This window comes from Mustela putorius, unplaced genomic scaffold (assembly GCF_011764305.1).
Source record: "Mustela putorius furo isolate JIRA1106 unplaced genomic scaffold, ASM1176430v1.1 tig00003869_pilon_pilon_pilon, whole genome shotgun sequence".
Taxonomy (NCBI): Eukaryota; Metazoa; Chordata; class Mammalia; order Carnivora; family Mustelidae; genus Mustela; species Mustela putorius.
In genome coordinates, this window is record NW_025422021.1 from 10,702,709 (window position 1) to 10,729,385 (window position 26,677).

Genomic DNA, 26,677 nt, shown 5'->3' on the forward strand with positions numbered 1-26,677 from the left:
GATAGTAGCAAGGCCTTCTTTATAGGGTTGGCTGAGAAATAAATGAGTTAATACATGTAAATGCTTAATATATAGCAGGAGCAGTAAATCTTAAATAGTAATAAGAGTATTAATCTGTGAGTGATTTTTTTTTCTAAGTTTCTTTTTTTAAGCTTTCGTTTTTTAATTGGGAATTGCAATTTTATTTAAAGAAGTCCTAAGACAGTAAAATTTAATCATGTATGAAGGCCAATTTATACATACAATTATTTTTAATCCTATGTCAGTATTACTGTAAAATCTTGATTAACCGTACTCCCATGTAAAAGTGTATTTTTCCATTGGAAATAATTCCTACTGAGTAGTTGTGGGATTTCATAAAGCTCTTAGAAATACAGGAGTTGGTAAGTCTTTATCAGAGTGCTGTTGGTTATTGAACCTGAATGTTCAGCTAAACGTTAAGCTTAGTGAACATCAAAGAGTTCCAATTCAAAGTAGCCATTACAGAATGGAATTCAAAACTAGCAGAAGAGTTGCTGAGAAAGAAATAACTTGAAATAGAAGAGAGAGTGAAACTTTATTGTGGTAAGGAACCTTTTTGTATGTGTTTTTATGTACCTAAGTGTCTTTTTCTCCCACCCTTAAGGTTCAAAGATCACCCAACGTTAAATGAAAGATATTTGTTACTTCATCTGCTTGGTAGAGGTGGCTTTAGTGAAGTGTATAAGGTAATACAGATTTTTTTTCTGTTCTTACACTAAAATAGCAAAGATAGAGAAGTACATGGTTAAGAAGTACTTGTCTTTCATTGATTGATTTTATGATTTTTTGACTGATTTTATGTCCCAGCTCTCATTACAAAAGAGCCTCATGGCTTATGTTGTTTTAATCTCAAGAGTGGAGACTCCATGCATCACACTGATATCTGGGTACCTCATTACCAGTAGCCAGTCTGATAAAAATAATGGTCATTAGAATCATGAGAGGCAGGTGGCTATTTAATTCATTTGTGGAAAGATTGTACCCCTTAATTTAAACATGTCACAAGACATACATGTCCTAAATTTACCCAAATCTCTACCCAAGGCCAGTATTTCTTAAGTGCACCTGTATAAATGTAGAAAAGTTTTAGCCATGTTCAGTGTTTTGTATCTTACCTTTTTTTCACTTTATGTTGTCTTTCTGCCCAACCTTTAAATTTCGTGGTTCTTGGGGCTCCTGAGTGGCTTAGTCCATTAAGTGTTGGACTCTTTATTTCAGCTCAGGGTCATGGGGTTGGGCTTAAAGCTCAGAGGGGAGTCTGCTTGTCCCTCTCCCTCTGCTCTTCCCCCCCAACTCATGCACTCATTCTCAAGTAAATAAATACATCTTTTTAAAAAATTATAGTTCCTAAGGTCTTTTATCATTCTGTATTCTTCTTTTCAAATACAGGTTTCCCCAGCTATCCAAAAGTGGAAGGTTCCAGTGAAACCTTTCATAAGCCAAAATGGCGTGAAGGGAAGTGTATCCCCTGCTTTCCAAAGTTTGTGTTAGGCCTCTTCACTTTTTTATGAAAGACCTACATTAATGCCTGTTCCTCTAACCAAGAGAAATCCAAAGAGGATTTTCATTCTTAGGAAAAGAAAGCCATTATTGTAGCAGTATACATAATATCCTCATACTTTCCTTCGGAGCTCCATACCTGTTGGTATATATGACTTAGTCTTTTTACCTCACATGGAGGCTTCATACGCAGTACAAACTCAGATCTGACCCAAAAGTTACCTACCGCTTCTCCAAAACCTTTCCTTTTGACACTGCTCCCAACTGTAATACATCCATCTATCTAGTCCATCCCTCAAGTGAAAAACCTAGAGGCCATCCTTTGCTCCACCTTTTCCGTAACTTCTTCCCTCAACACAAAACCAGTCCCTGGTACCCACTGCTAAGTTACATCATTAAGCTCTCTTAAATCTAGCAATGACCCTTCTCTCTGTCTTAGCTCAAGGCCTCCTTGTCTCTTGTTTGCATTGCTCCCTGAGCCTCCTAGCTAATTACCATCTTTAGGGCTCATTGAGTCCCTCCAGTTTATTGATGTATGCTGCAGCTGTAGTGGCCTTTTTATAAAATGCAGTCTGATCATCTCATGCTCCTGCTTATAAGCCCCAGGGACTGCCCATTTGCTCCAAATTAGGATGAAGTCTTATCAAAGGGCTTATCCTCACCTTAAACTTAATTCCTTTAGAAGACTTCCCTGTGGGCCTCCCTTTTATAGCTCCTTGTTGACACTCTGTGCTTTGTTTTGTTATGTATTAGTACAATTCGTGGTTAAGAGCTTGGGTTCTGAAGCCAGATTGGCTGGGTTTGAATCCTGACTAGAACTGACTGCTGTATACTAACTGTATTATACTTGGGCTTAGTGATGAGGGAGCAAGAGGCTGGCTGAGAACGGAGCAGGGGCTGGCGCCTTGCACCCCCTCTCCACCCACTCCCCTTGGTAATATGTGTGACATTTCACAGGCACCCCTGACGGCCCTAAAAGAAGAGCAAATGGTTATGACGGCCCTAAAAGAAGAGCAAATGGTTATCTTGCAGAGATCACAGTCCTGCAAGGCAGGAGTCTCTCTTGGTTTACAAATGTCCTTAGGACTTGCCATCCTCTGTCTCAGTCTTCCATCTGGGAATAATAACAGTGCCTACATCATAGGATTGTAGTAATGATTTTTTTTAAAACATTTATTTACTTATTTTTGAGAGCGAGAGAACACGGGGATAGGGAGAGAGGGAGAGAGAAACTCCATGCTGAGCATGGAGCCCTTCGCAGGGCTCAGTCCCAGGACCCTGAGATCTAGACCTGAGCTGAATCCGAGAGTCAGACACTCAACCCACTGAGCCACCAAGGTGCCCCGGATTGCTGTAATGATTAGATGAGCTATATCAAGGAACACTGGTGCTTAGCAAATGTACGCTCTTCAGACTGTTATTAGAAATCCTCTCTGTTCAGTGAGGCAAGGACTGTGCCTTCTCAGTTTACTGAAGACAAACCTGGATTCTGTTGCTGACTCTGGGAAAGAATAATGGGATTTGGATTCGGAAAACTTCAGTTCTGATCTTTGTTCAACTGTCAACCATTTTGTTTTTGTTGTGTTAAGTTGGACAAGCATTAAAGCATCGTGGCTCTATCCCTCATCACTCATGAGAAGTGATCTATAGCTCTTCCAATTCCTGGTTCTCTGATTCGAATAGTAGTTCATCGTCAAGCACTTAGTGGTTCAAGTAGGCTTACTGAAGCCACAAAGTAGAAAAGAAAATCCTAATGGCTCACTCTGGATCTAAAAATCACAAAAAGTACAGTTAGCACTTGCTCAGCCTTAATGTTGCCCAGCTTCTGAGCTTTTTGTCATGACCTTTCATGACAGCCTTCTGCCAGGGCCCTATAGCCTTGGCACTGTTCCTAATATCGCAGATAGGGGCTAAGAGGAGCTTTTCTTTTTGAAGAAAAGGCTATGTAGGAAATAGAAAATGCAGATTGGGGCCTAATAACTTTGTTCAGTACTGACCTAAATACTAACCACTTTCTCCAACCCCTTTAAAACCTTTTAACGGTTGACAGGTCCACTGTGAAATAAAGTAGCAGATTGTGAGTCTAAAAAGACAGACTTTTATCTACACCAAGGTGGAAAATACTGAATCAGTTGCTCAGTAATCGACCATATTAGCCTTATGGGAAGGGTATTTTACTCACCTAATCTTGGGAGAAAAATGTGTCATATATAAGTTAATATATATTGATAATTTTTATTAGTGTATTTAAAATGTTATTTTCTTCTGTTACGCTTTATGCTTTTTTACATTCTCTCACATGAACTTTTCTTTTTAATCTTTTATATTTCTTTAAGCTTTTAATAATATAATTAGCTAGTATTTAAGCTTATGTGTTTTACCCCATTTAATCTTCTCAACAACCCAAGAGTTTTGTAGCTGATAAGTTTATCTGGACTCTAAAATATTATTATACATTTTTTTAAAGATTTTATTTATTTATTTGACAGAGAGCGATCACAAGTAAGCAGAGAGGCAGGCAGAGAGAGGGGGAAGCAGGCTCCCTGCGGAGCAGAGAGCCTAATGCGGGGCTTGATCCCAGGACTCTGGGATCATGACCTGAGCCGAGGGCAGAGGCTTTAACCCACTGAGCCACCCAGGCACCCCTGGACTCTAAAATATTATTAACTACTGCATCCTATAATATTTCTGATCTTAGGCTTTTATAGTTTTGTGACAGTCTGCTGTTCTTATTTTTAGGTTAAGTTGATGGGGGAGTAGAGACTGTGGACCTTCTTTCTAATATGTAAAATTTGGTTTTTTTTAAAAGGGGATACCTTGTCTATAAATCACAAAACCTAAATTATTAGATCGCTCTTAAATGACATTCAAGTCTTTTTAAAAATGTTTGATTACCTGAGATCTTAAAAGAATACTGATCTTTTTGTTTTTTGTTTTTTGTTTTTGAAGACGAAGGCTGTTGATCAAACCAGTATAAAACCTCTTTTTTGGAGACAACCAATAAAAATTTGAAGACAAGTTGGGTATTAGAAGAGATTTTAAGGAATCGTTATTGATGTAGTTAGGTGTGATATTGATGTATCTTTATGTTTGAACAGTTTCATAAAGTTTAGAATTTTTTTTTTAAAGATTTTATTTATTTATTTGACAGAGAGAAATCACAAGTAGATGGAGAGGCAGGCAGAGAGAGAGAGAGAGAGAGGGAAGCAGGCTCCCTGCCGAGCAGAGAGCCGGATGCGGGACTCGATCCTAGGACCCCGAGATCATGACCTGAGCCGAAGGCAGCGGCTTAACCCACTGAGCCATCCAGGCGCCCCAAGTTTAGAATTTTTTAAACAGTTGGAAGTTGTTATGAACTTGTTTATTTTTATTTTATTATTTATTTATTTATTTTGCCCAAACTTGTTTATTTTTAAGGAAGTGGGAGGGATCGTTAGGAAAGGTAGAGGGAAAAGGTTTGCTTTATCCAACCCATAAAAAACACACTATAGCCATCTGTTTTGTTCGCTGCATACTGCTTTTGCAGTATGTAAAAGGATCTGTAGAGGAGCCAGATACGTATTAAAAAAACAAATAACGGCTTTATTGTTTTATTGTGATTCAATATATTGGCATTTATGAAACCTGAATGTGAAATTTCACATTAAAGTTTTCTCTGATGTATATTATGGAATTTGTATCTTGTTTCTGACTGTAAATATGTTGTTGAACTATATATAATCATAGCAGACCAATTTTTTTTTTCTTTAAGATTTTATTTATCACAGAGATCACAAGTAGACAGAGAGGCAGGCAGAGAGAGCCCTATGCGGGGCTCGATCCCAGGACCCTGAGATCATGACCTGAGCCGAAGGCAGAGGCTTTAACCCACTGAGCCACCCAGGCGCCCCTACACCAATTTTTTTTAATCTCTTTAGCTGTTCAGTTGGTCTTTGGTCCTAACTCTTCTGTGCCTTGAATCTTAGGCTTTTGACCTTTATGAACAAAGATATGCTGCTGTGAAGATCCACCAGCTTAATAAAAGCTGGAGGGATGAGAAGAAGGAAAACTACCACAAGTAAGTATTAATACTTTCTGGTTTTTATTGAATGAAAATACATTTAATAGTCATGGATAGTAAATAGACTCTCTCTTCCCGTAGACACGCCTGCAGAGAATATAGAATACACAAAGAACTGGATCACCCTAGGATAGTTAAACTCTATGATTATTTCTCCTTGGATACAGATACGTAAGTGAATATAAGGATTAGTTTTTAAGAAAAAATCTGTTTGCTTTTGCTTTCCTTATTCTGTAATGATGATATACTCTTCATTTCATCACTGTGATAATAAATTATTGGATAATGTTTAATGTCTAATTTTTTCTCTTCTTCATTGTAGGTTTTGTACAGTGTTGGAATACTGTGAAGGCAATGACTTGGATTTCTATCTGAAGCAACATAAGTTAATGTCAGAGAAGGAAGCTAGGTCTATTGTAATGCAGATTGTAAATGCACTAAGATATCTCAATGAAATCAAACCCCCTATTATACATTATGATCTTAAGCCAGGTAATTAATAAAATTTGTCTGAATTTTTTGAAGTTCTAAAGCCTATAGTTTTTGAAAGCCATATTTATTAATTATCTGAAAACCTTTTTGGTTTAGTTATGTAAAGTTAGTGGAATACTAGAAGAATTTAAAATGCCCATTGAATCACCATATTTTAAAATTATATTTTAAATTTTACATTTTTAACTACGTATGTTAAATATGTATCTGTTCCCCCAATGTCATCTGTGTATCATTAAAAAAAAACCTTTATATTTTGTTCTTAGGAAACATCCTTCTGGTAGATGGCACAGCATGTGGAGAAATCAAAATCACTGATTTTGGTCTGTCCAAGATCATGGATGATGATAGCTATGGTGTAGATGGAATGGATCTAACTTCTCAAGGGGCAGGCACTTACTGGTAAATGTATAATTTAAAATAGCAAAATTGTCTAGATTACTTTTTATGAGAGTTTAATTTTTATTTTCATATATCTTTGAGTTTACTGTGGTAAGAGTTCTATTATGAAGTGTGAGTCAAGAGGGAGATGACTGTTGTCAAGTCTTTTCTCTTCTGGTCTTAACCATAAATATCAGCAAAGTAAAGGGAGAAGAACTCGGCATTGGCAAGTGACTTCAGTATCTACTAGCCAGTAACTCCTCACATGGAGAATCATGGATTTTCTTCTGTATGTACAAGTGAGGTTTATCATCGGTTAAAAATACTTAAGTGAAGATAACATCCTGACTATTATAAGCAGTAGCCATAAGCATGAAGTCCTCTGTATAGAGAGGTTCTGTGGTGACAGTTTTTCTTGGAGATGTGGGTTTTGTTGATCATGCATGGGAAAGAAGTTTAGAATATTCTTAGTCTTTGGACTTGGCTCTCAGAAATACCATTTCATAACTTCATACATATAAACTCTAGATAGAACTGTAGATTCACAGATCTAAGTCTAAAGGAATGTCATTCCCTTCAGAATACCTAGGTGTTGACAAAAATCACTTCAGTGTGAATTTTCAGACTTACTGTCAAATTCACCAAAGTGGAGAATATAGACTATAAAATTTCAAGACAAACTTAGTTTAGCAAAAAGGACTAAGATTGTAATTGGAGAGATAACTGTACTTAACTTTACTGAACAAGATGGAGACTACACACATAAATGTGACATTGAGGTTTCTGGAACAGTCTTCACACAGCCGAGGCACATAATAACCAGTTCCACAAGATGCTCTGGAACGGTATGAACTTTTCATGAAATAGGGATTAGTCATGTTCATTGTTCTTTTAAAGCCATTTAACTTTAAAATTCTGCATGTAGCATTTTCTAGGAGTATGGGTAAGATAATCATGGATTTTTTTCAGCCCATATTTGAAGAAAATCGTCATTCAAACTAGTAACCCCCTAAAAGGTGGTATCCTCAATCAGTAGTCTTCAGACTTTTAGTAACAAGTCTCTTGTAGAACTCTGGATTCCATGGAAGATAGCCTAAAATAATAGATTTAGACAGTTCTCAATAATAGATCATCCTTCCTCTGCAGAGACTTCCACTATTTGTTTCCCTTTGCTAGTGGAGAGCTGGGCAAGGAGATTTTCCTCGGGCTGGAGCATTTCTATGTAGTAACCTGGAATGTATTTCCCATAGAAACATGTTTTTGAAAAATGGTTAGTTTCCTACAGCCACAGTAGCTTTTTTAGCTTTGTATTTGGTAAGTTGGGATGTTCTGTACAGTCTTTTAGGAGTAGATGTAAACTATTTGTCAGTATCACTGAGAAGAAAATTAGTTTTATCCCTCATTCCCTCTCAGGTCTCAAATGCAGTTCTTCACTAAATCCTGGTGGTCATTTCTTCGCAATAGCTTTGGTGTCTTTCCTATAATTCTCTCCTTGCTTATAGGTTTTTGTCTCAAGAGACAGTGTAGCATAGTGTTTAAGAGCTGTTTTTGTTTCATAAATATACACGAAATATATACTTTTATTCATAAATCTGGCTTTTTACTTGATTTAGGGGGGTAGGAAAGGATTTACTTTACAAATGAGTTACTGGTCATCTTTAGTGGGTTTTGTGTGTTTGTATGTGTGTGTGTGTGTTTAGATTTTATTTATTTATTTGAAAGAGATCAGAAGCAGGCAGAGGCAGGCAGAGAGAGAGGGAAGCAGGCTCTCTGCTGAGCAGAGAGTCTGACAAGGACACGGGGCTCGATCCCAGGACCCTGAGATCATGATCTGAGCCGAAGGCAGAGGCTTAACCCATTGAGCCACTCAGGTGCCCCATCTTTGGTGGTTTATTTCAAGAAGTTTGATTTGTTTTTTAAGAAATCTGTGCATATCTTGCTGAAATTTAAATGATTTTAAGCATAGTATAAAACTAAAGAAAAAGAGTTAGATTCCCATTTAGCTGTATAACTTCTCAGGATTTCTTAGTTTATCTAAATTTTAGAGTTGGGAGATACTTGCATCCCTGATGGATCTTTTTATTTAAAAGCTAAGGTGTGACAAATTTATTTTTACTTTCCTTTATATAAAATTATGAACTTACAAATAGCACCTAAAAGTAGAAAATAGTATTTTTGAATACTTTTGAGTATTTCAGATCCTGCTAGTTAGTGTTCAGAAACTGCACAGGGAATAACTCCTTGAGCTGCTCACAGTTCAGTGTAATTTTTAGTTTAATACCATAATAGAGGTACCATAATATTAGCTGGTTATGTGGGAGAAGAAGCAAAACTCAGCCTGGAGGGAACAGAAGCTTATGGAGGTCCAGTTGGTCTTAAGAATAAAAAGGTGCTCACCAAATTAGTAAGAGTGGTTAGGGAATGCATTAGAGTTGGTCAGAAGCATGTGGGGGCAGGGGAGCAATGTGGGGAACCAAGTGAATTGTCTGCCTAGCCAGTTGCTTCTATAATAGGATGGGTCTGTGTTACAGCCAAGAGCAGTGAGGTCTTACCTTGGCAGTGCATGATGATGTACTTAATAAACAAAAGAGCCAGCTGGTCAGATATGTGTGTTAGGAAGAGAATTGCCTACAGTTTGAACAAAGGTGAAGGGGCTTGAGAGAGCATTTATTATTGCTTACTCAAAGTAGAACACTATAATTTCTACTGATATATGTATATTACTTACAGAAATGAAAAATAATTTAGTATATATAATACACATACATAATAGGTATGTGTTGCATACTTTATCACAAAGTTGTATGTTTTGACTCGAGTCAAATGATACAGGGATGTAAATACTACAGAGTTTTGATTTTCATTCATGAAAATTCTATAAGATTTTATGTATTGAGTATTCTGAGTGTTCTACAGGTATGTTTAGAAGGCTTAAGTTACAGATTGTTAATAGTATCCTTTCCTTTTTTCTCTCCAAAAAACTGTAGGTATTTACCTCCCGAGTGTTTTGTAGTTGGAAAAGAACCACCAAAGATTTCCAACAAGGTCGATGTGTGGTCAGTTGGTGTTATTTTCTTTCAGTGTCTTTATGGTAGAAAGGTAAGTTTACAGTATACAACGTTCTGCTCTGTGGAGTTAAGTTGAATTTTCCCTCTTAAATGTAAAGTTTCATTAACTTGAAGTCAGTGTAGAACCTTCTAAGGAAAGCCAGGCTTTTGTTTCTTGCTAAAATTTCCATGGGTCAAACAGATTATTTTAATGTCATAGCAGCTTTCTTGATCTGCTTTTTGCCCCTTTACACATACGCCCCGCCTTTTTTTTAAGTGAAAGAAGGAACTATCAATAGTGCCATCATTTTCTCCTGTTAGGTAGGGATACTCAAGTCAACAAAACACTCCATTCTTTCTACTTGTTCACACTGTCTGCCCCACTCCTACCTCACCACACACATGTACTCAGTTTGGCCTGGGCATAGTGTCCCCTTGTGCTAACTGAGGGAAATTCTGTCAAACTTGGTCTTAATTCTTCCAAAACCTCTCTTTATTTTGAAGTCAGAGCTGCAAGCTCCTGTAGATACTTTTCAACCCCTTCATCACTGTGGAGAGAGGGTGAAGGGACTTCTATGCGAAGTCACTGCAAGTTAGGAACAAATCCAGAGCTGTCAGTGAAGGACAGTACTATAGTAAAAGTATTTTATTCTTTGGAATTTTCACAGACGTTTCCACTACTTCTTACTTTTAAAACAGTCATAAAATAAATTTTGATTTTTCAATGTTTTTATTTCATCTTAAATATATCGCAACAGCATTATTTTCTGTGCTTATTCACCGTGTTTAAGCTATGTTAAGGATCGATTAGATGGGTTTAACTCAGCCTCAATCAGTTGTAACTTTGTTTCTGTGAGAATGCATCCCAAGGTCCAAATAACGAAGATTTTTCAGAACACAAATCATTTATATTTTGGGGATTCACTGATAATTACTCTTCTTAAATACTTTGGGAGAAATTTCTAAACTTTTTTTTTTTTTTTTATAAGCCATTTGGTCACAATCAATCACAACAAGACATTCTTCAAGAAAATACAATATTGAAAGCCACAGAAGTCCAGTTCCCTGTAAAACCAGTTGTAAGCAGTGAAGCAAAGGTATTATATTTATGTAAATAGGTTTTGTGAAGTAAATTTCATTTCATAAATTGTGCTTAAGTACAGTTGACTTTTGAACCACATGGGTTTGAACTGCACAGGTCCATTATTAATGTAGATCTCTTTTAACAAACAGTATAGTACTGTAAATGTACTTTTTCTCTTATGATTTTCTTAACATTTTCCTTTCTCTAGCTTTTTATTGAAAAAATACAGCATATAATACATATAACATACAGAATCTGTATTACTCAACTGTTTATGTTATCAGTAAGTCTTCTAGTCAACACTAGGCCATTTGTAGTTAAGTTTTTGGGAAGCCAAAAGTTATATTTGGATTTTCAGCTGCACCCCCTAAGCCCCCACATTGTTCAAGGGTCAACTGTACTTTAAGGGATTGCTGTCAAAGTAGAATCTGTCCATTCGGTCTTTGGTTTTCATAATTTTCACCTTTTAAAGATCAGTTTGCTTTGAAAATTAGGGAAGAATCACAAGACCTTTATGTTTTACATATCTGCTTATGTTAATACTGAGATACTTAAATATACAAGAAGTAATAAAGTAGTAATAATTGCCATCTAGTGATATGTGCCAAGCATTGATACTTTATCTTTTAACAGCCTTTTGAGGTATAGATTAGTTATCTTCATTATTTCCATTTTATAAGGAAGTCAGCTAAGCCATAGCAGAATTACGTTGTCCAGAATCATATGAATTAGTAAATAGCAGAGCTGTGGCACCAAGTATTCACTTCTGCTAGACCCCAGAATTCACTGTTGACCTTTTTCTGCCCTACAGTACCTCTCGAGAAAGCCCAACTTCTTCATCCCTTCTGTTTGTAGGGAGCAATCTATGAATCAATGATGAATGGCTTCCTGTAGTTCTAATTCATCTGTTAGTAACATGGAATAGCATTTGTAATTAATAACAAAATGTTTATGGTGCTTAATGTCTTTCCACTTTCATCCTTGTGGATTTTCACTCCTTTGTTATCTCCGTGATCCCTGTTGGAATTGTCTCTTTCTTAAACCCTATGAAATTCCTAAGAAAACACATGAAGTTCCCATTTTTTTCCAGGTATGACTGGTCTAGGCCATAAGGATAATTCATAAACAGGCATTATATAGTTTCTGTATTTTTAGAATATAGATAAGCACAGTTAGATATTGCCACTGATTGAGGTCATAGTGACCTTCAGAATTGAAAATGTACTGGTTTTTTGTGAATTGCAAATGGGCTTGTATTTCATTTTGTCTGTTGCATCTTAATTGGCTTTAGCAAGTTATTTGGATGACTTTTAGAAGATAATTCATTATGCTTCAGAATAAGAAGATCACATGTTTTTCATAAGGTAAATATGGCTCCTTAAAAAGAACTTGACAATGCTAGCATCTATATTTTGCCTGCCTTTTCTATCTGCAGCATCGGTGGGAACAGAAACTAAATTAACTGACGGAAAGGACCAGGAATGAGTGTATAGTGCCAAAAAGAAGTCCCAATTACCCATCTCTGGTTCTTGCCTGAGGCTCTTCACAGGCACCACAGTCCCAGATCTGGGACGCAGAGGGGCACAGTGTTTTTTGTAGGGTTTTGTCTGTGTTGTTTTTTTTCAAACCTTGTCCTAACAGAAGACACCTTTATTAAGTACCTTCACTGACCTGGTAGTGTGGGCGTCTTCTGTACATTTATTCCTTGTAGGTTTCCTAACCTCTCTGTCACCAGCTTTTCAAAATCTTCTCAAATTCTGCCTTTGACATATCAGTCACTCTTCATTTTTTTTATTCCTCCATCTTAATTTTCAAAGACCACTCAAAATGATTAAAACCTAAGGATTCAGAAGGATTTTTGATAGATACTAGTAAGCTAGCCAAGATATAAGGGTAAGAAGAGCTAAGTTTGTTTTTAGAGAAAAAAATTACATATAATGAATTTCAAACAAAGAAGGTACAAAATACTTTTTAATGTGATTAAGCTTTGATTTTAAAGTTAGGTATCTTAGTTGTAGTTTTCCTGTAATGCTTTTAATTGATGAATCTATGTGGAAGTTAGGAATTTCAAGACAAGCTAAAGTTATTTCTACCATAAATAAAGGAAATGATCAGTTTACCCTTGAAAATGTTGCAAAACTTCGATATAATTAAATGTATATTATATAATATTGAGTAAAGACACCAGGCAAAAGAGAACATAAGCTGTAATTCCACTTAAGTAAAGTTCAGAACAACCAAAACTCAACTACAGTAGAAGTCAGGACAGAGATGACCCAGCTAGATTGGGAGCAGAGCCAAAGACTAGGTGGGGGTGGGGCATGAGTAGACTTAGGAGGTTTTCGTTCTGGTTGCCAGCTAGAGTTGCTTTGTGCTGTATACTTAGAATTTGTGTACCATCTTCTATTAGATTTTTTTTAATACAACATTTGAAGGACAATATATAAGAACCAATTTGAGAAGGAAAAGGGATACTGATTATACAGTATCAACCTAGGAAACAAACCCCAATAGCAATATCACTTTAGTGTTCCCTTCATCTAAAGAAAGTCTTTTTGTTAAAAAGGAAAAAAAAAAAAAGGCGCCGTACCCTCTGGCCGAAGTAAATGTACAGTAAGATGGAATGAGGATGGAAGGTTGTCTTAGCAGGAAAAAATTTCTAGAAGTCTGGAATTAAATAAAGAGAAATGGAGCTTTCTTTATTCAACATAATATTTGGAAGTGCTTGCCCGAGCAGTTAGGCAACAGAAATAAAAGGCATCCAAGTTGGAAAGGAAGAAGTAAAAAGGTCACTCACTGTTTGCAAATGACAATATATATAGAAACCCCTAAAGACTGTGTCCAAAACTGATAGAACTAAACAATCGATTCAGTAAAGTTTCAGGACACAAAAATCTGTTGCTTTTCTATAAACTAATAAACTGTCAGGTTAAGGAAACAGTCCTATTTACAGTTGCATCAAAAAGAATAAATTTAACCTAGGAATAAATTTAACCAAGGAGGTGAAAGATGTGTACTCAGAAAACTAAACAACATTGTGAAAGGAGTTGAAGACAATGCAAATAAATGGAAAGATATTCCTTGCTCATGGATTAGAAGAATATTAAAAAGTCTATACTACCCAAAGCAATCTAAAAATTGAATACACTCCCTATCAAAATTCTGGTGGCATTTTTCACAAAAATGGATCCTCCAGTCCTAAAATTTGTATGAAACCACAAAAGACTGAATGGCCACAGCAGTCTTGAAAAAGAAGAACAGAGCTGGAAGCATCAAATTCCTTGATTTTGAACTACATTTCAAAGCTGTAGCAATCAAAACAGTATGATCTTGGCATAAAAACAGACAAATCAGTGGAACAGAATAGAGAGCCAAGAATAAACCCATGTATAGATGATTGATTTATGCCAAAGAAACCAAGATTATAGAGTTCAAAAAGGAGTCTCTTCAATAAATGATGTTGGGAAAACTGGACCACTGTCTTAGACTGTACACAAAAATAAAGTAGATTTAAGTCTTGAATTTAAGACCTAAAGCCAATAAACTCCTGAGTGAAGATGTGGCCATTACTCTCCTTGACATCAGTCTTGGTGAGGATTTGTGGATCTGACATCAAAAGCACAAATAACCAAGTGGGACTGCATCAAATGAAAAACCACCTGCACAACAAAATACACCATCAAAAAAGATGAAAGCGCAACCTGCCAAATGAAAGAAAATATTTGCAAATCGTAGCTGATAAGGGTTAATATTTAAAATATATAAACTCCGTAGCAGAAAAACAATCAGGGGGCCCCTGGGTGGCTCAATTGGTTAAGTATCCGACTCTTCATCTCAGCTCAGGTCTTAATCCTCAGGGTCATTAGTTCAAGCCTCAGGTTTGGCTCCACACTGGGCATGGAGCCTACTTTAAAAAAAAAAAAAAGGAAAATAATCTGATGTAAAAATGAGCAGAGTATCTGAATACATAATTCAACAAAGGCATTAGATAGCACAAGTATATGAAAAGGTGCTCATCATCATTAATTAGGGAAATGCAAATCAGAACCATAGTGAGGGGGGACATCTGGCTGGCCCAGTTGGTAGAACACACAACTCTAAATCTCAGGGTTGTGAGTTTAAGCCTCATGTTAGATGAGGAGCCTGCTTTTAAAAAAAAAAAGCAAAACACGACAGTGAGATATCACTTTATACCTGTTAGAATGGCTATTTAAGAAAATAATAATAAAAAGATAAATAAGTGTTAGCAAGGTGTGGAGAAGAGTGAACCCTTGTGCACTGCTGGTGAGAGTGTAAATTGGTATGGCTACTGTGGAAAATGTGGTGGTTCCTCAAAAAATTAAAAATATAACTACCATATGTTCCAGCAATTCTGCTTCTATGTATTTATCCAAGAAAAGGAAAACACTAATTGGAAAACACACCTGTACCATCCTGTTCATTGCAGCAGTATTTACAATAACCAAGACGTGGAAACAGCTAAGTGTCCATCAGAAAATGAATGGCTCAAGAAGATGTGTGTATGCACAATGGAATGTTACTCAGCTATGAGAAAGAAGGCTGTATTGCCAGTTGCTAAGTGAGATTAGTCAGAGAAAGATCAATACCATATGATCTCACTTATATGTAGAATCTTATTAAAAAAAAAAAAAACTCAAGTTCATGAATACAAAGAACAAACTAGTGGGAGGTAGAGGTTGGGAGATAAGTGAAATGGACAAGCTTTGAGTTATAAAATAAGTCATAGGAATGTAATGTACAGTATGTGACTATAATTAGTAATACTATATATTTGAAAGTTGCTATGAGAATAAATCTTAAAATTTATCAAAAGAAAAATTTTGTAACAATGGTACAGATATTAACTGTGCTGATCATTTTGCAGTCTATAAATATCGAATTAAGTTGTACACCTAAAACTAACAAAGTTATATGTCAGTTATACTTGAGTTTTTAAAAATAATTACCATGTCGGGCGCCTGGGTGGCTCAGTGGGTTAAGCCACTGCCTTCGGCTCAGGTCATGATCTCGGGGTCCTGGGATCGAGTCCCGCATCGGGCTCTCTGCTCATCAGGGAGCCTGCTTCCCTCTCTCTCTCTCTCTGCCTGCCTCTCCGACTACTTGTGATTTCTCTCTGTCAAATAAATAAATAAAATCTTTAAAAAATAATAATAATAATTACCGTGTCATCCAGCAAGTCCAGGGATCAGATATTTATATGCCATTGCTCACAGCAGCATTATTCATAATAGCCAAAAGGTGGAAACAGTGCAGATGTCAATCAGCAGAAATGGATAAAACAAAATGGGGTAGGTACATGAAATGGAGCATTATTCAGCCTTAAAAAGAAACAAAATTCTGACCCATGTGACTGTGTGGATGACTCTGAGTGAAATAAGCCATACACAAAAGGACAAATATTATATAATTCCACTTACAAATAGTGGTTACCAAGTGCTGGGGGAAGGATAAGTGAATTGTTTAATGGGTATAGAATTTCAACTTTTGTTTTGGATATTGGATAAGTTTTAGATAATGAAAATGATCTGGAGTTGGATAATCTTGATATTTCACAACAACATGAATTTACTTAAAACATCACTGAATTGTACACTGAGAAGTAAAATGTTAATTTTTACTCTTGGAATAAAATTCTTTAAAAATGAGATGCACTTTTCCTTAATGCACATTAATTGATAGCAGTAATAATTTTAAACTATGAACTAAGAGCTGTGAGATATAATAGGATATACTTAATATATAATATATATTAATAAGATATAATGAGACGTACTTATTATCTTAAATGTGTTCATCCTTCTTACAGGAGTCAGCTGACTGATGCTGAGAAGGGGGAAAAATTTTAATATCTGAACCTTTCTTTTTTTAAGGCCTTCATAAGACGCTGTCTGGCCTACCGAAAAGAAGATCGGTTTGATGTGCACCAACTGGCAAATGACCCATACCTTCTCCCACATATGAGAAGATCGAATTCTTCAGGAAACTTACACATGGCTGGGCTTACAGCATCCCCCACACCCCCTTCCTCAAGCATCATCACTTACTGATTTTCCTCCAAAATGGGCATGATCTCTTTGAATTGCTTCCAGATACACACTTGAGTTTGAGAGCATTTGATTGTTTTCTGTTGGTTTTTTTTTTTTTTTTCCTCACGCAGGACATGGTTGAGAACTATTTGTGAACTGAAGTTCTTCATGGCGTCATTTGTATGAGAGTGGATCATGGACAATGAATAAAATGTACACTTTTGACTATATCCTTGAGCAGTGAAGGATGACTGCCTGTTGCACAGAAACAGGAATACCATGTTAAGAAAAACTGTTTGGGGGAACACTGTAAATAACGTTTATAATACTTAAATACATTTGGTTGTTACTAGAGAGTTCTAATATGAAGGGTAGTTTTTCATTATTTAAAAACACATGGAAAAAATATTTCTAACACAAGAACTATAGTGCCTGGATACATTCTTCAGCATTCAGCAGTTAATCTGCTGAAACCAAAGTAAGAACTGAATGACAGTGACATTTGTGTTTTATAGTAGAATGTGAGAGTTAGAATCATTAGACATAGTTAGACTTTGTCATTTGCCTATTTTGGCTTTTACCAAGTTGTACCTCGAAACCATGTGTCCATTTTTGTTTTATTGGTTTTTTTTTTTTCCCCCCACTAGTCATTAACAGGATAGCTGTTACTCCTAAACACTTTACACCTTTGACAAAATGAGCTGCTTGTTTTAAAATCAGTTGAATTCACTAAATATCTCTGTTTTCAACATGTTTGAATTAAGATATTTTCCCTTTGTTACCAGGCCTTGTTCATAAACAAGTGACAGTATGTAACCAAATGCAGATCAGACCAGTTCTATGCAGGATAATGATAAATTCCCTTCTAGCTCTATTGTAAATTGTTGTACAGATGTTGTATTTCAATTACCAAGTTTCAGCAGCTTATTCTTGTACAAATGTTTAAAAATATGGCTTTTCTAATTGGATATTGTATTTTTTTTAAGTCTTCTTGAAGGCGCTTTAATTGCTGCTAAATGATGTTGCTTCTTTGCTAAAAAATCTAATGACCTCCTTAAAGGTGCAAGTTGACTGTACATCATAGAGAGATATTAAAGGCTGGCATTCATTAACAATCAAGGCATGTAAAAATGACCCATCTTGGATATATAGGGTTCATTCAGTCAGATTCTTGGTTTCTAGGGCTATGGAGCACATAGATAACTAGATTTATAAATTGTTCATGTTTCTCCTACATTTCTAGAAGGTTCTTATCAGAAAGGTGAGATGATGGTCCCATAAATAAGTTTCTTGTGGTTTGTACAGATTTGTTAAAATGTGAACATTTCTAACTGCGTTGTATGGTAGAAACCATTATTTTTCAGGATGTTATATTTTACTCCTGTAAGAATTATTTGTCACATTCACAATACTGATACTTACATGTAAATTGTCCATGTTGCCGAAAAAGGAGGTGATAACCACAGATTCTCCTTAATATTGTACAGTTAAACTGTGGCTCTTATTTCTCATGTTGCAAGCCATTTTGTTTCATTGTACATACAGACACATTGTCTCTTTAAGATGCTGCTGAAATTGTAGAGAATGTAGCCAAAACAGTAATAAACAATGACAATTAAAATTTAAGGACTATGAAAATTACCTTTCAAGGGAGCTTTGAAGATTTAGGATTTTAACTGACTTGGCTCCTCAAGAATCTACTTCATAAATTCTTTAAGTATACTTCAGGACAGGTATCAAGTGCTTCACTCTGTGAAAGTGAACCTAATAGTCATTATCATAATCCTGGGTAAGTAACACAGCACTGTTGAGGAGTGGCCTCAGGGCTGTACCTACTCATCTCTAGATTACAACAAATCCTATTTTTCAAAAATACAGATATAATAATCAAATATTAGCATTAATTGGGTGTTTTAGGTGATGCCCACAAATTTTTCAGTTTTGTTGTTTGCGTTTTCATCTTTCCATATAATTAAGTAGTGTGTTCCTATAGTAATTGTCACAAAGTCCTGAATTAAAATGCTTGGTTTTTAAAATTTCAACGAGATACCAAGTGGACACATACATCTAACACTAGGTGGAATAAGAGTGTAAATCATTGTGTTCCCATACTCTTTCAAGTGAATGAAAAGGACTGCTAGTGTGGGAATGCAGGAAAACAAGCCACAGCATGAAACTACCTCCCTAGTTCAACTTACACACCTATGTATGTTTTTCCCAACAAACGCTATACAGTTTGCGTCACTAACCCAACAGGTACAAGATGGCTAACTGAGCCAAACTAAACCATTTACTGTTTCCTTCACACGGGAAATTGGGATCCATTGCTGAATAATTTCAGTCACTGGCTAGCTTTGGCTCTAATATATTTTAAAGCTTACATTGGTTTTGGTCCCCTGAATTGTGTCCTCAGAATTAAAGCAGGCCTTCATTCCCTAAGACATGAGCCAAGGGTCTCCCTTGAGGAATCAGCACTGATGCAGGTAAAATACAGTTTTTCATATAATTTAAACATCTTTGATATAAATTAGCTGTAGTGTATGCATGTTGAGAGGAAGTATAGAAATCACCCTAATAATTTTTAAGTTGGGAGTTGAGTAGATTTTTGTTTTTCAAAAGTGGAGTCGGGTTTATTTCCTTACTGATCACCGTCCCCCTCTGCTAACAAAACTCTTTCAGTTTAAATGGTCCATAAAATGTGAACCCATATTCTACAAATACCTTATTTCATGAAGCCAAAATGATGGGAGAGTTTCAGCGAAACATTTAAAGAGTATATTGTTCATTTTGCTGTTCATTAACTTAATACAATGTTGACTGACATCAGATGTGATTAGCTATGTGTTAGTGCTTAATGTAGACAGCAGTTCTTTTAGCTTAAGAATTTATTTACATTGCTATTTGAAACGTGAAAACCTTAGCCTTATACCTCGATACCGACAGGTCTTTCTGCAGTCCCACTTTAAATTTTGACATGTTATCTGATCATTAAGTACAACTGAACTTAAATGTTCTGAAGGCTTAATCTAATTCAAAAAGTGCTGAGCAGCTACTTTTTAAGATTCAGCGGGGAAGATGGTGTTATACAAAGATCGTGAATTCTTCCCCTCCCATGACCGTACCAAGTCTACTGCCACATATGGGCCATTTCCCTCTGGACAAGATCTGAAAACAACATGAACTGCTCTCTACAACGAAAGATATAAAGGACCACATCGTGATGGGTAGGAGAGGAAATCCCCAGTGTGGCAGCACAGTAGGGAGAGAGATCAACTAGAGAGCCGTGCTGCCTCAGGAGGAGCAGGCACATTGGGCACTCTGGACCCTGGGGTCAGCATCGGAGACAAGTCACCAGAACATCCGGCTTGAAAAACCAGCAGCCTTGACCTGTGGGAGGTGCCAAAGTGCTACAGGAAACAGAGTCACTACTTAGAGAGCTTGGCTGTAATTTGGCTCACCCTTAGGCCCAGTGAAAAAAGAGCAGCTTGAAAAGCACTTTGCAGTAATCCACAAGCAGAAGAGGGTATCACAGGTGCAGAGGTCTTCCCTGAGGAACATGTGGTTGCCCTCCCTGTCCTAGGAATCTGTGCCAGGAAGATAATCCCCCATAATGTCTGGCTTTGAAAATCAGCTGGGTTTAACTTGGAAGAGCAGTAGGAAACCAAGTCTCTGCTCTTAAAGGGCCAGTGCGCTGTAACAGTCCCAAGATCCAGCCCTGAAGCAGCATACTGAAAAGCACCTTCGTTGGGGGAACTGGGTGGCTCAGTTAAGCATGTGCCTTCAGCTCAGGTCATGATTCTGCTGTTTCATGATCAAGCCCCGAATGAGGCTCCCTGCTCAGTGGGGAGTCTGCTCCCACTGCCCCTCACCCAGCTCATGCTTGCTTGCCCTCACGCGCGCTCTCTCAAAAATCTAAGAAAAAACAGCGCCTGGGCTAAGAGGGGTTCTGTGGTATAATGGCTAGCAGTCTGGACTCTGAAAAGTAGCTAGGTTATACGTATAGAAGATCTGTTGACTAATTTTAAGGCAGATGACAAAGGGATACAGATCTGTAGGAACTTGCTCTGGAAGGGATAGCACTGATGGGCATAATTGTTCTTGGCATTCCCCACCAAGCCCGCATCTCTGTAGTTGCCCCTCCAAAGTAGCAGTCACCTCACCACCTTGGTGAGAACTGGCTCCTCTTTAAAGTCCTTTGGCCCCAGAGATGGAGGCAGCCCTGCCTATCAGCACATCCACAGAATCACTGCAGGGCCTTGCAACCACCCTCACTGGGAGTTAGCCCCGTCCCTGCCCCATCAGCATACCCACAAAAGTCAGTCACAATTGGATATATGCAGCCCGTCCCACAGGGGAGACCTCTAAAGCCCCTTGTTCTGGTAACCATGGGGGAATTGTGTTTCTGGACCTGACAAGACACCAACATATGTATACCTCCCAAACCAGGACATGTAGCAGCCCTATGTATTACATAGAAACAAACACAAAATGAGACAAAGAAATATGCTCCACATGTAAGAACAGGACAAAAACCTCAAAAAATTGAAATGGAGATAAGCAATCCACTGATAAAGTAATGGTCATAAAGATGCTCACATAACTTGGAAGAGTAGATGAACTCAGACCCTCAACAAAACGATAGAAGTTATTTAAAAAAAAAAAAAAAGCTGAAGAATACAATTAACTGCAATCAACAGCAGAATAGAGGATACAGAAAACAGGTCAACAATCTGAAAGGGTGGTGGAAATCCGCCAAGCTAAATAGCAAAAAAAAAAAAAAAAAAATTGTTTATGAAGCTAGGTTAAGGGACCTCTGTGACAACATCAAACATACCAACATTAACATTATAGGGGCCCCAGAAAGGGAAAAGAGGAAGAAAGCAGCAAGAAAGGGACAGGAAAATTAAATAATGGTAATGGGGAAAGAAACATCCAGTCCCAGAAAGCACAAAGAACCTCAAACAATACTGGATTCAAAGAGGTTCACACATAAAAATGTCAAAGTTTAAAGACTATCTTAAGAGTCACAAGAGAGGGGCACCTGGGTGGCTCAGTGTGTTAAAGCCTCTGCCTTCAGCTCGGGTCATGATCCCAGGGTTGTGGGATCCAGCCCCGCTTTGGCTCTCTGCTCAGCAGGGAGCCTGTTTCCCCCTCTCTCTCTGTCTGCCTCTCTGCCTACTTGTGATCTCTCTCTCTCTCTGTCAGATGGATAGTAAAATCTTTAAAAAAAAAAAAAAGTTTAAAAAAAAGTCACAAGAGAAAAGCAATTATATGCAAGGGGATATCCATAGGCTATCAGCTGATATTTCAGCAGAAACATGACAAGCCAGAAGAGAGTGGCATGATATAGTCAAAGTGCTGAAAAAGAAGGGCGACTAGCTGGCTCGTTAGGTAAATCATGCAACTGTTGATCTTGGGGTTGTGAGTTCAACCCCTGTGTTGGGCATAGGGCTTACTTAGAGTGCTGAGAGGGAAAACCTACAACCAAGAATCAAGAACATGACAAAACCTCAAAGAAGTAAACAATGGAGATAAGCAATCTACCTGATAGAGTAATGGTCAAAGATGCTCACAGAACCTAGAAGAGTAGACGAATTCAGAACTTCAAAAAAGGGGTAAAAAAAATATTAAAAAGAACCAAAGCTGAAAAATACAGTAACTGAACTGAAAAACACTGTATCAAAAACTAAATCAACAGTAACAATAACCTGACAAGTTTATCATTCAGAACTAAGTTTTCCAGACAAACAAGACTCAAAAGGCTACTAAACTGGCCTTCAAAGAAATGCTAAATGGAGAGAAAATACCATAAGAAAATTATGAAAGAAAAAAATTTCACTAGTAAGAGCAAACTTACAGTAAAGCTAGTAGATCACTTGTAAACCTAGGATAAAGCTGAAAAGACAAAAGTAGTAAAATCGACAGTATCTAAAACAGGAGACAGAAAGGATCAAAATGTCAAATACATAAATTATGGGGGCGGGGTGAGGAGTAAGAAAATGTACTTTTAAAACATGGCCAATCTTGAACATCAACTTTCAATAAACTGCTATATACATAGGGTGCTCCATATGGACCCCATAGTACCACACACTAAAACCTATGACAGATGAAAAAAAAAAAATCCAAGCATAAGAAAAAGTCATCAAGGGGCACCTGGGTGGCTCAGTGGGTTAAAGCCTCTGCCTTCAGCTCAGGTCATGATCTCAGGGTCCTGGGATCCAGCCCAGCATTGGGCTCTCAGCTCAGCAGGGAGCCTGCTCCCTGCCCCACCTGCCTCTCTGCCTACTTGTGATCTCTCTCTGTCAAATAAATAAATAAAATCTTAAAAAAAAAAAAAGTCATCAAATAAGACAGCAAAAGAGAAAGGAACAGAGAACTACAAGAACCACCAAAAAACAATGAGCAAAAATAGTATTAAGTACATAACTACCAATAATTACTTTATATGTGAATGGACCAAATGCTCCAAAGACAAAAGGAGACTATGATTAAAACAAAACAAAACAACAAGACCCATTTATATGCTGCCTACAAGAGACCTACTTCAAATCTAAAGACAGAAACCAAAAAGTAAAGGAATAGCAAAAGATATTTCATGCAAATGGAAACAAAAAAGAGCCAGGAGAGCAAGACTTAAGTCACATGAAGTAGACTTTAGAGACTGTAATAACAGGCAAGAGCATTGCATGATGATAAAAGGGTCAATCCAACAAGAAGACATAAACCAGTATATGTATCTGCACCCAACACTGGCACATCTTCATATATGAGACAAATATTAAAAGACATAAAAGGACAAACTAATAGTAATGTAATAATAGTAAGGGGCTCTGACACCCTTCTCACATCAATGGATAGATCATCCAGACAAAAATCAAAAAAGGAAAGAGTAGATTTGAATGATGAATTAGATCAGATGGACTTTGCAGAAACATATAGAACATTCAGTTTAAAAACAGCAGAGTACAGGGCACCTGGGTGGCTCAGTGGGTTAAGCCGCTGCCTTCGGCTCAGGTCATGGTCTCGGGGTCCTAGGATCGAGTCCCGCATCGGGCTCTCTGCTCAGCAGGGGGCCTGCTTCCTCCTCTCTCTCCTGCCTGCCTCTCTGCCTACTTGTGATCTCTCTCTGTCAAATAAGTAAATAAAATCTTAAAAAAAAAAAAAAACACAGCAGAATACATTCTTTTCAAGTGCATAAGAAACATTCTTCCGGATGGGTCACATGTTAGGTCACAAAACAAGTCTCAATAAATGTAAGAAGTTGAAATCCTATCGAGCATCTTCTCCAACCACAATGGTATGACAAGAGAAATCAACTAAAAGAAAAACAAAACAAAACAAAAAAAAACACACAAAATACCTGGAGGTAAAAATACTACTAAACAACCAATGGGTCAATGAAGGTATCAAAGAGTAAATTTTAAAAAATTGTGGAGACAAAGTACATATTCCAAGATATTTAGGACACAATAAATGCAGTTCTAGGAGGGGAGTTTATAGTGATACAGACCTACCTCAAGAAACAGGAAGATTCTTAAACAATCTAACCTTATCCCTAAAGAAACAAATCAAGCCCATAGCTGAAGGCAGGAAAGAATAAAAAACTCAAAAACATTTGAGAATCTACCTTTGTTCCCAGAACGTGCTTGAGATTGACACTCTGATCAATCAGGATTTCAGTCTTCTGCTTGGCACTGTAGCTTAAACCTCGATCTCTTCAGAATGCCCAAAGCCTTGTTTCCTATCAACCTTAGACTGCAAAGCAGTCTAAGAAGTCTATGGGGGAGTAGCACTTAATTAAAGGAGGGGGGGAGTATTTTATTTCAATGATCAAACATTTTTGTTGTTACTGTTCTCCTTGTTCCTGAATCCTATTCTGATCCTCAACCACATAGCAATATAATTAGTGTTGATCTAAGGTGTTACCCATCAAAAAATTGCCACGATCTTTACAGCTGAATAAATACAAACAACTGCGTAATGTTTAAAACAATAATAAAATAAATAAAATCAATGTGGAAATAAGTGAAATGGAGAAGAAAATGACAATATAAAAGATGAAACTAAGAGCTGGTTCTTAAAAAAAAAAAAGACTGATAAACATTTAGGCAGATTTATCAAGAAAAAGGACTCAAAATCAGATGAAAGAGCAGTTCTAACCAACTCCACAGAGAGGATAAGAGACTAATATAAACACTTAAAGGCCGACAAATTGAACAACCTAGAAAAAATGGATCAATTCCTATAAACATACACCATCTTCCAAGACCGCAATCAGGAAGACAAAGAAAATGAGAACAGGCTAATTACGAGGATACTGAATCAGCAATCAAAACCTCCCAACAAAGTCTAGGACCAGACAGCATCAGAGTTGAATTCTACTAAACATTTGAGAAGAGTTAATACTCAACCTTCTCAAACTATTCCAAAAATCAGAAGAGAAAGAAAACTTTCAGATAGATTCTATGAGCTCAGCATTACCATGGTATCAGAAGACAAACTACAAAAAAGAAAAGTATCAGTATTCCTGATAAACAGAGGCAAACAGTTGCAAAATTCTCAACAAAATACTAGTAAGTTAGACTCAACAATAAATTTAAAAGGATCATTCACCAGGATCAAGTAGGATTTATTCCAGGGCTGTAAGGATGGTTCAACGTCCACCAATCAATCCACGTGATACACCACATTAATTCATCTATTCATCCATTGATTAATTCAATAGATGCTGGAAAAGCATTTGACAAAATTCAACAGCCATTCATGATAAAACCTCTCAACAAAGTGGGTATAGATAGAACATATCTTAATATAATAAAGGCCATTTATATAAAAACCCATAGCTAACATCAAACACAGTAGCGAAAAGTGCAAAGACCAGGAAGAAGATAAGGATACCGACTCTCATCACATTCATTCAACATAGTATTGGAAGTCCTAGTCAAAACAATCAGACAAGAAAAATAAAAGACATCCAGATTGGTAAGGAAGAAGGAAGAAGAACTTTCTCCAGGCCAGAGAGACTGGCAAGTGCCACAGTTTACAATCCCTCACCACTTGCTAGCACAGAGGGGAACAGGGCATAGAGCTGGCCTGCTGTCTCAAAGCCCTGGGCCCCTAACCCACACTGGCCCCAGATGTCCCGGGGGCACAGAAAAAAAAAAAATCCATGGCTTAAAAGAGCAAATACGGTATATCGGAACTAACCCTAGAACCCTGCAAATGGCAGGGGAGCTGCTGGAACACGCTGCAGGTCATAGGTGCTGGTGAGAACCACTGTTTACATTATCACCTTGACAGCATGGACAAGAGCAGGTTTTCGGTGCTCTAGCCATCCTAATGCTTCAGTGAGCCCTGGGCCCCTAGCCCTCACCATTACTAGCCATCACACCAAGGCAGCCCAGCCCAGCACACAGCGGGACACCCCTGGTCAATGCACACTACACTCTTACCCACTGTGCAGAGGTGACACAAGCACAAAGCACTCTGAAATACTCTCAGTTTTCACCACTTTTGTACCAGAGGGCTTGCTAGGCACTCCCTATTCAGAGCCCTCTGGGAACTCCTGACCACAACTGCTTTGGCTCCAGAGGCCCTCCCGGAATACGCTTTGCACACTGTATCCTGGAACCATCCTGACCCATGCCCACCTGAGGTATGGCTGTCCTACCAGGCACCCTCTGTGCAGAGAGCCCAGGACTTCACTGGCCCACAGCCATGTGAGCTCCAGCCATCCCAGCAGGGAAGCCCCAGTTGCAGAGAGCCCCAGGACCCTGACACATGCCAGCCATAGTTCCAGCACGCCAGCCTAACATGTCACCAGGCACACAGGCTACATAGGGGACAACCACACACAAGACCATTCTAATGGTCTAAAGACCATTCCTTTAGAAGTAGCTGTTCTACATGTTTCAAGGAAACAAACACAGAAAGTGAAGCAAAACCAGGAGATAGAGGAATGAGCACCAAATGAAAAAAGATAAAACTTCAGAAAAAGGACTGAATGAAATTAAGATAGGCATTATATCTGATAGTGAATTTA

General features: G+C 37.6%; 1 protein-coding gene across 2 annotated transcripts in view; it reads left to right on the forward strand.

Moving 5' to 3' along the window:
- Positions 1-18,270, forward strand: part of TLK1 (tousled like kinase 1) — a 142,815-nt gene extending 124,545 nt beyond the window's left edge. The window contains exons 14-22 of one of the 2 annotated variants that reach the window (XM_045066950.1): positions 626-707; positions 5,487-5,578; positions 5,663-5,752; positions 5,904-6,073; positions 6,340-6,475; positions 9,442-9,553; positions 10,491-10,598; positions 11,877-11,949; positions 16,477-16,607. In XM_045066950.1, the coding sequence (XP_044922885.1) occupies positions 626-707; positions 5,487-5,578; positions 5,663-5,752; positions 5,904-6,073; positions 6,340-6,475; positions 9,442-9,553; positions 10,491-10,598; positions 11,877-11,906 (820 nt within the window). In that variant the 3' untranslated portion in view covers positions 11,907-11,949; positions 16,477-16,607. Of the gene's footprint in view, positions 1-625; positions 708-5,486; positions 5,579-5,662; positions 5,753-5,903; positions 6,074-6,339; positions 6,476-9,441; positions 9,554-10,490; positions 10,599-11,876; positions 11,950-16,476 lie in introns of both variants that reach the window. The other variant, XM_004744058.3, reaches the window with a different exon arrangement.
- The last annotated feature ends 8,407 nt before the right edge of the window (positions 18,271-26,677 follow it).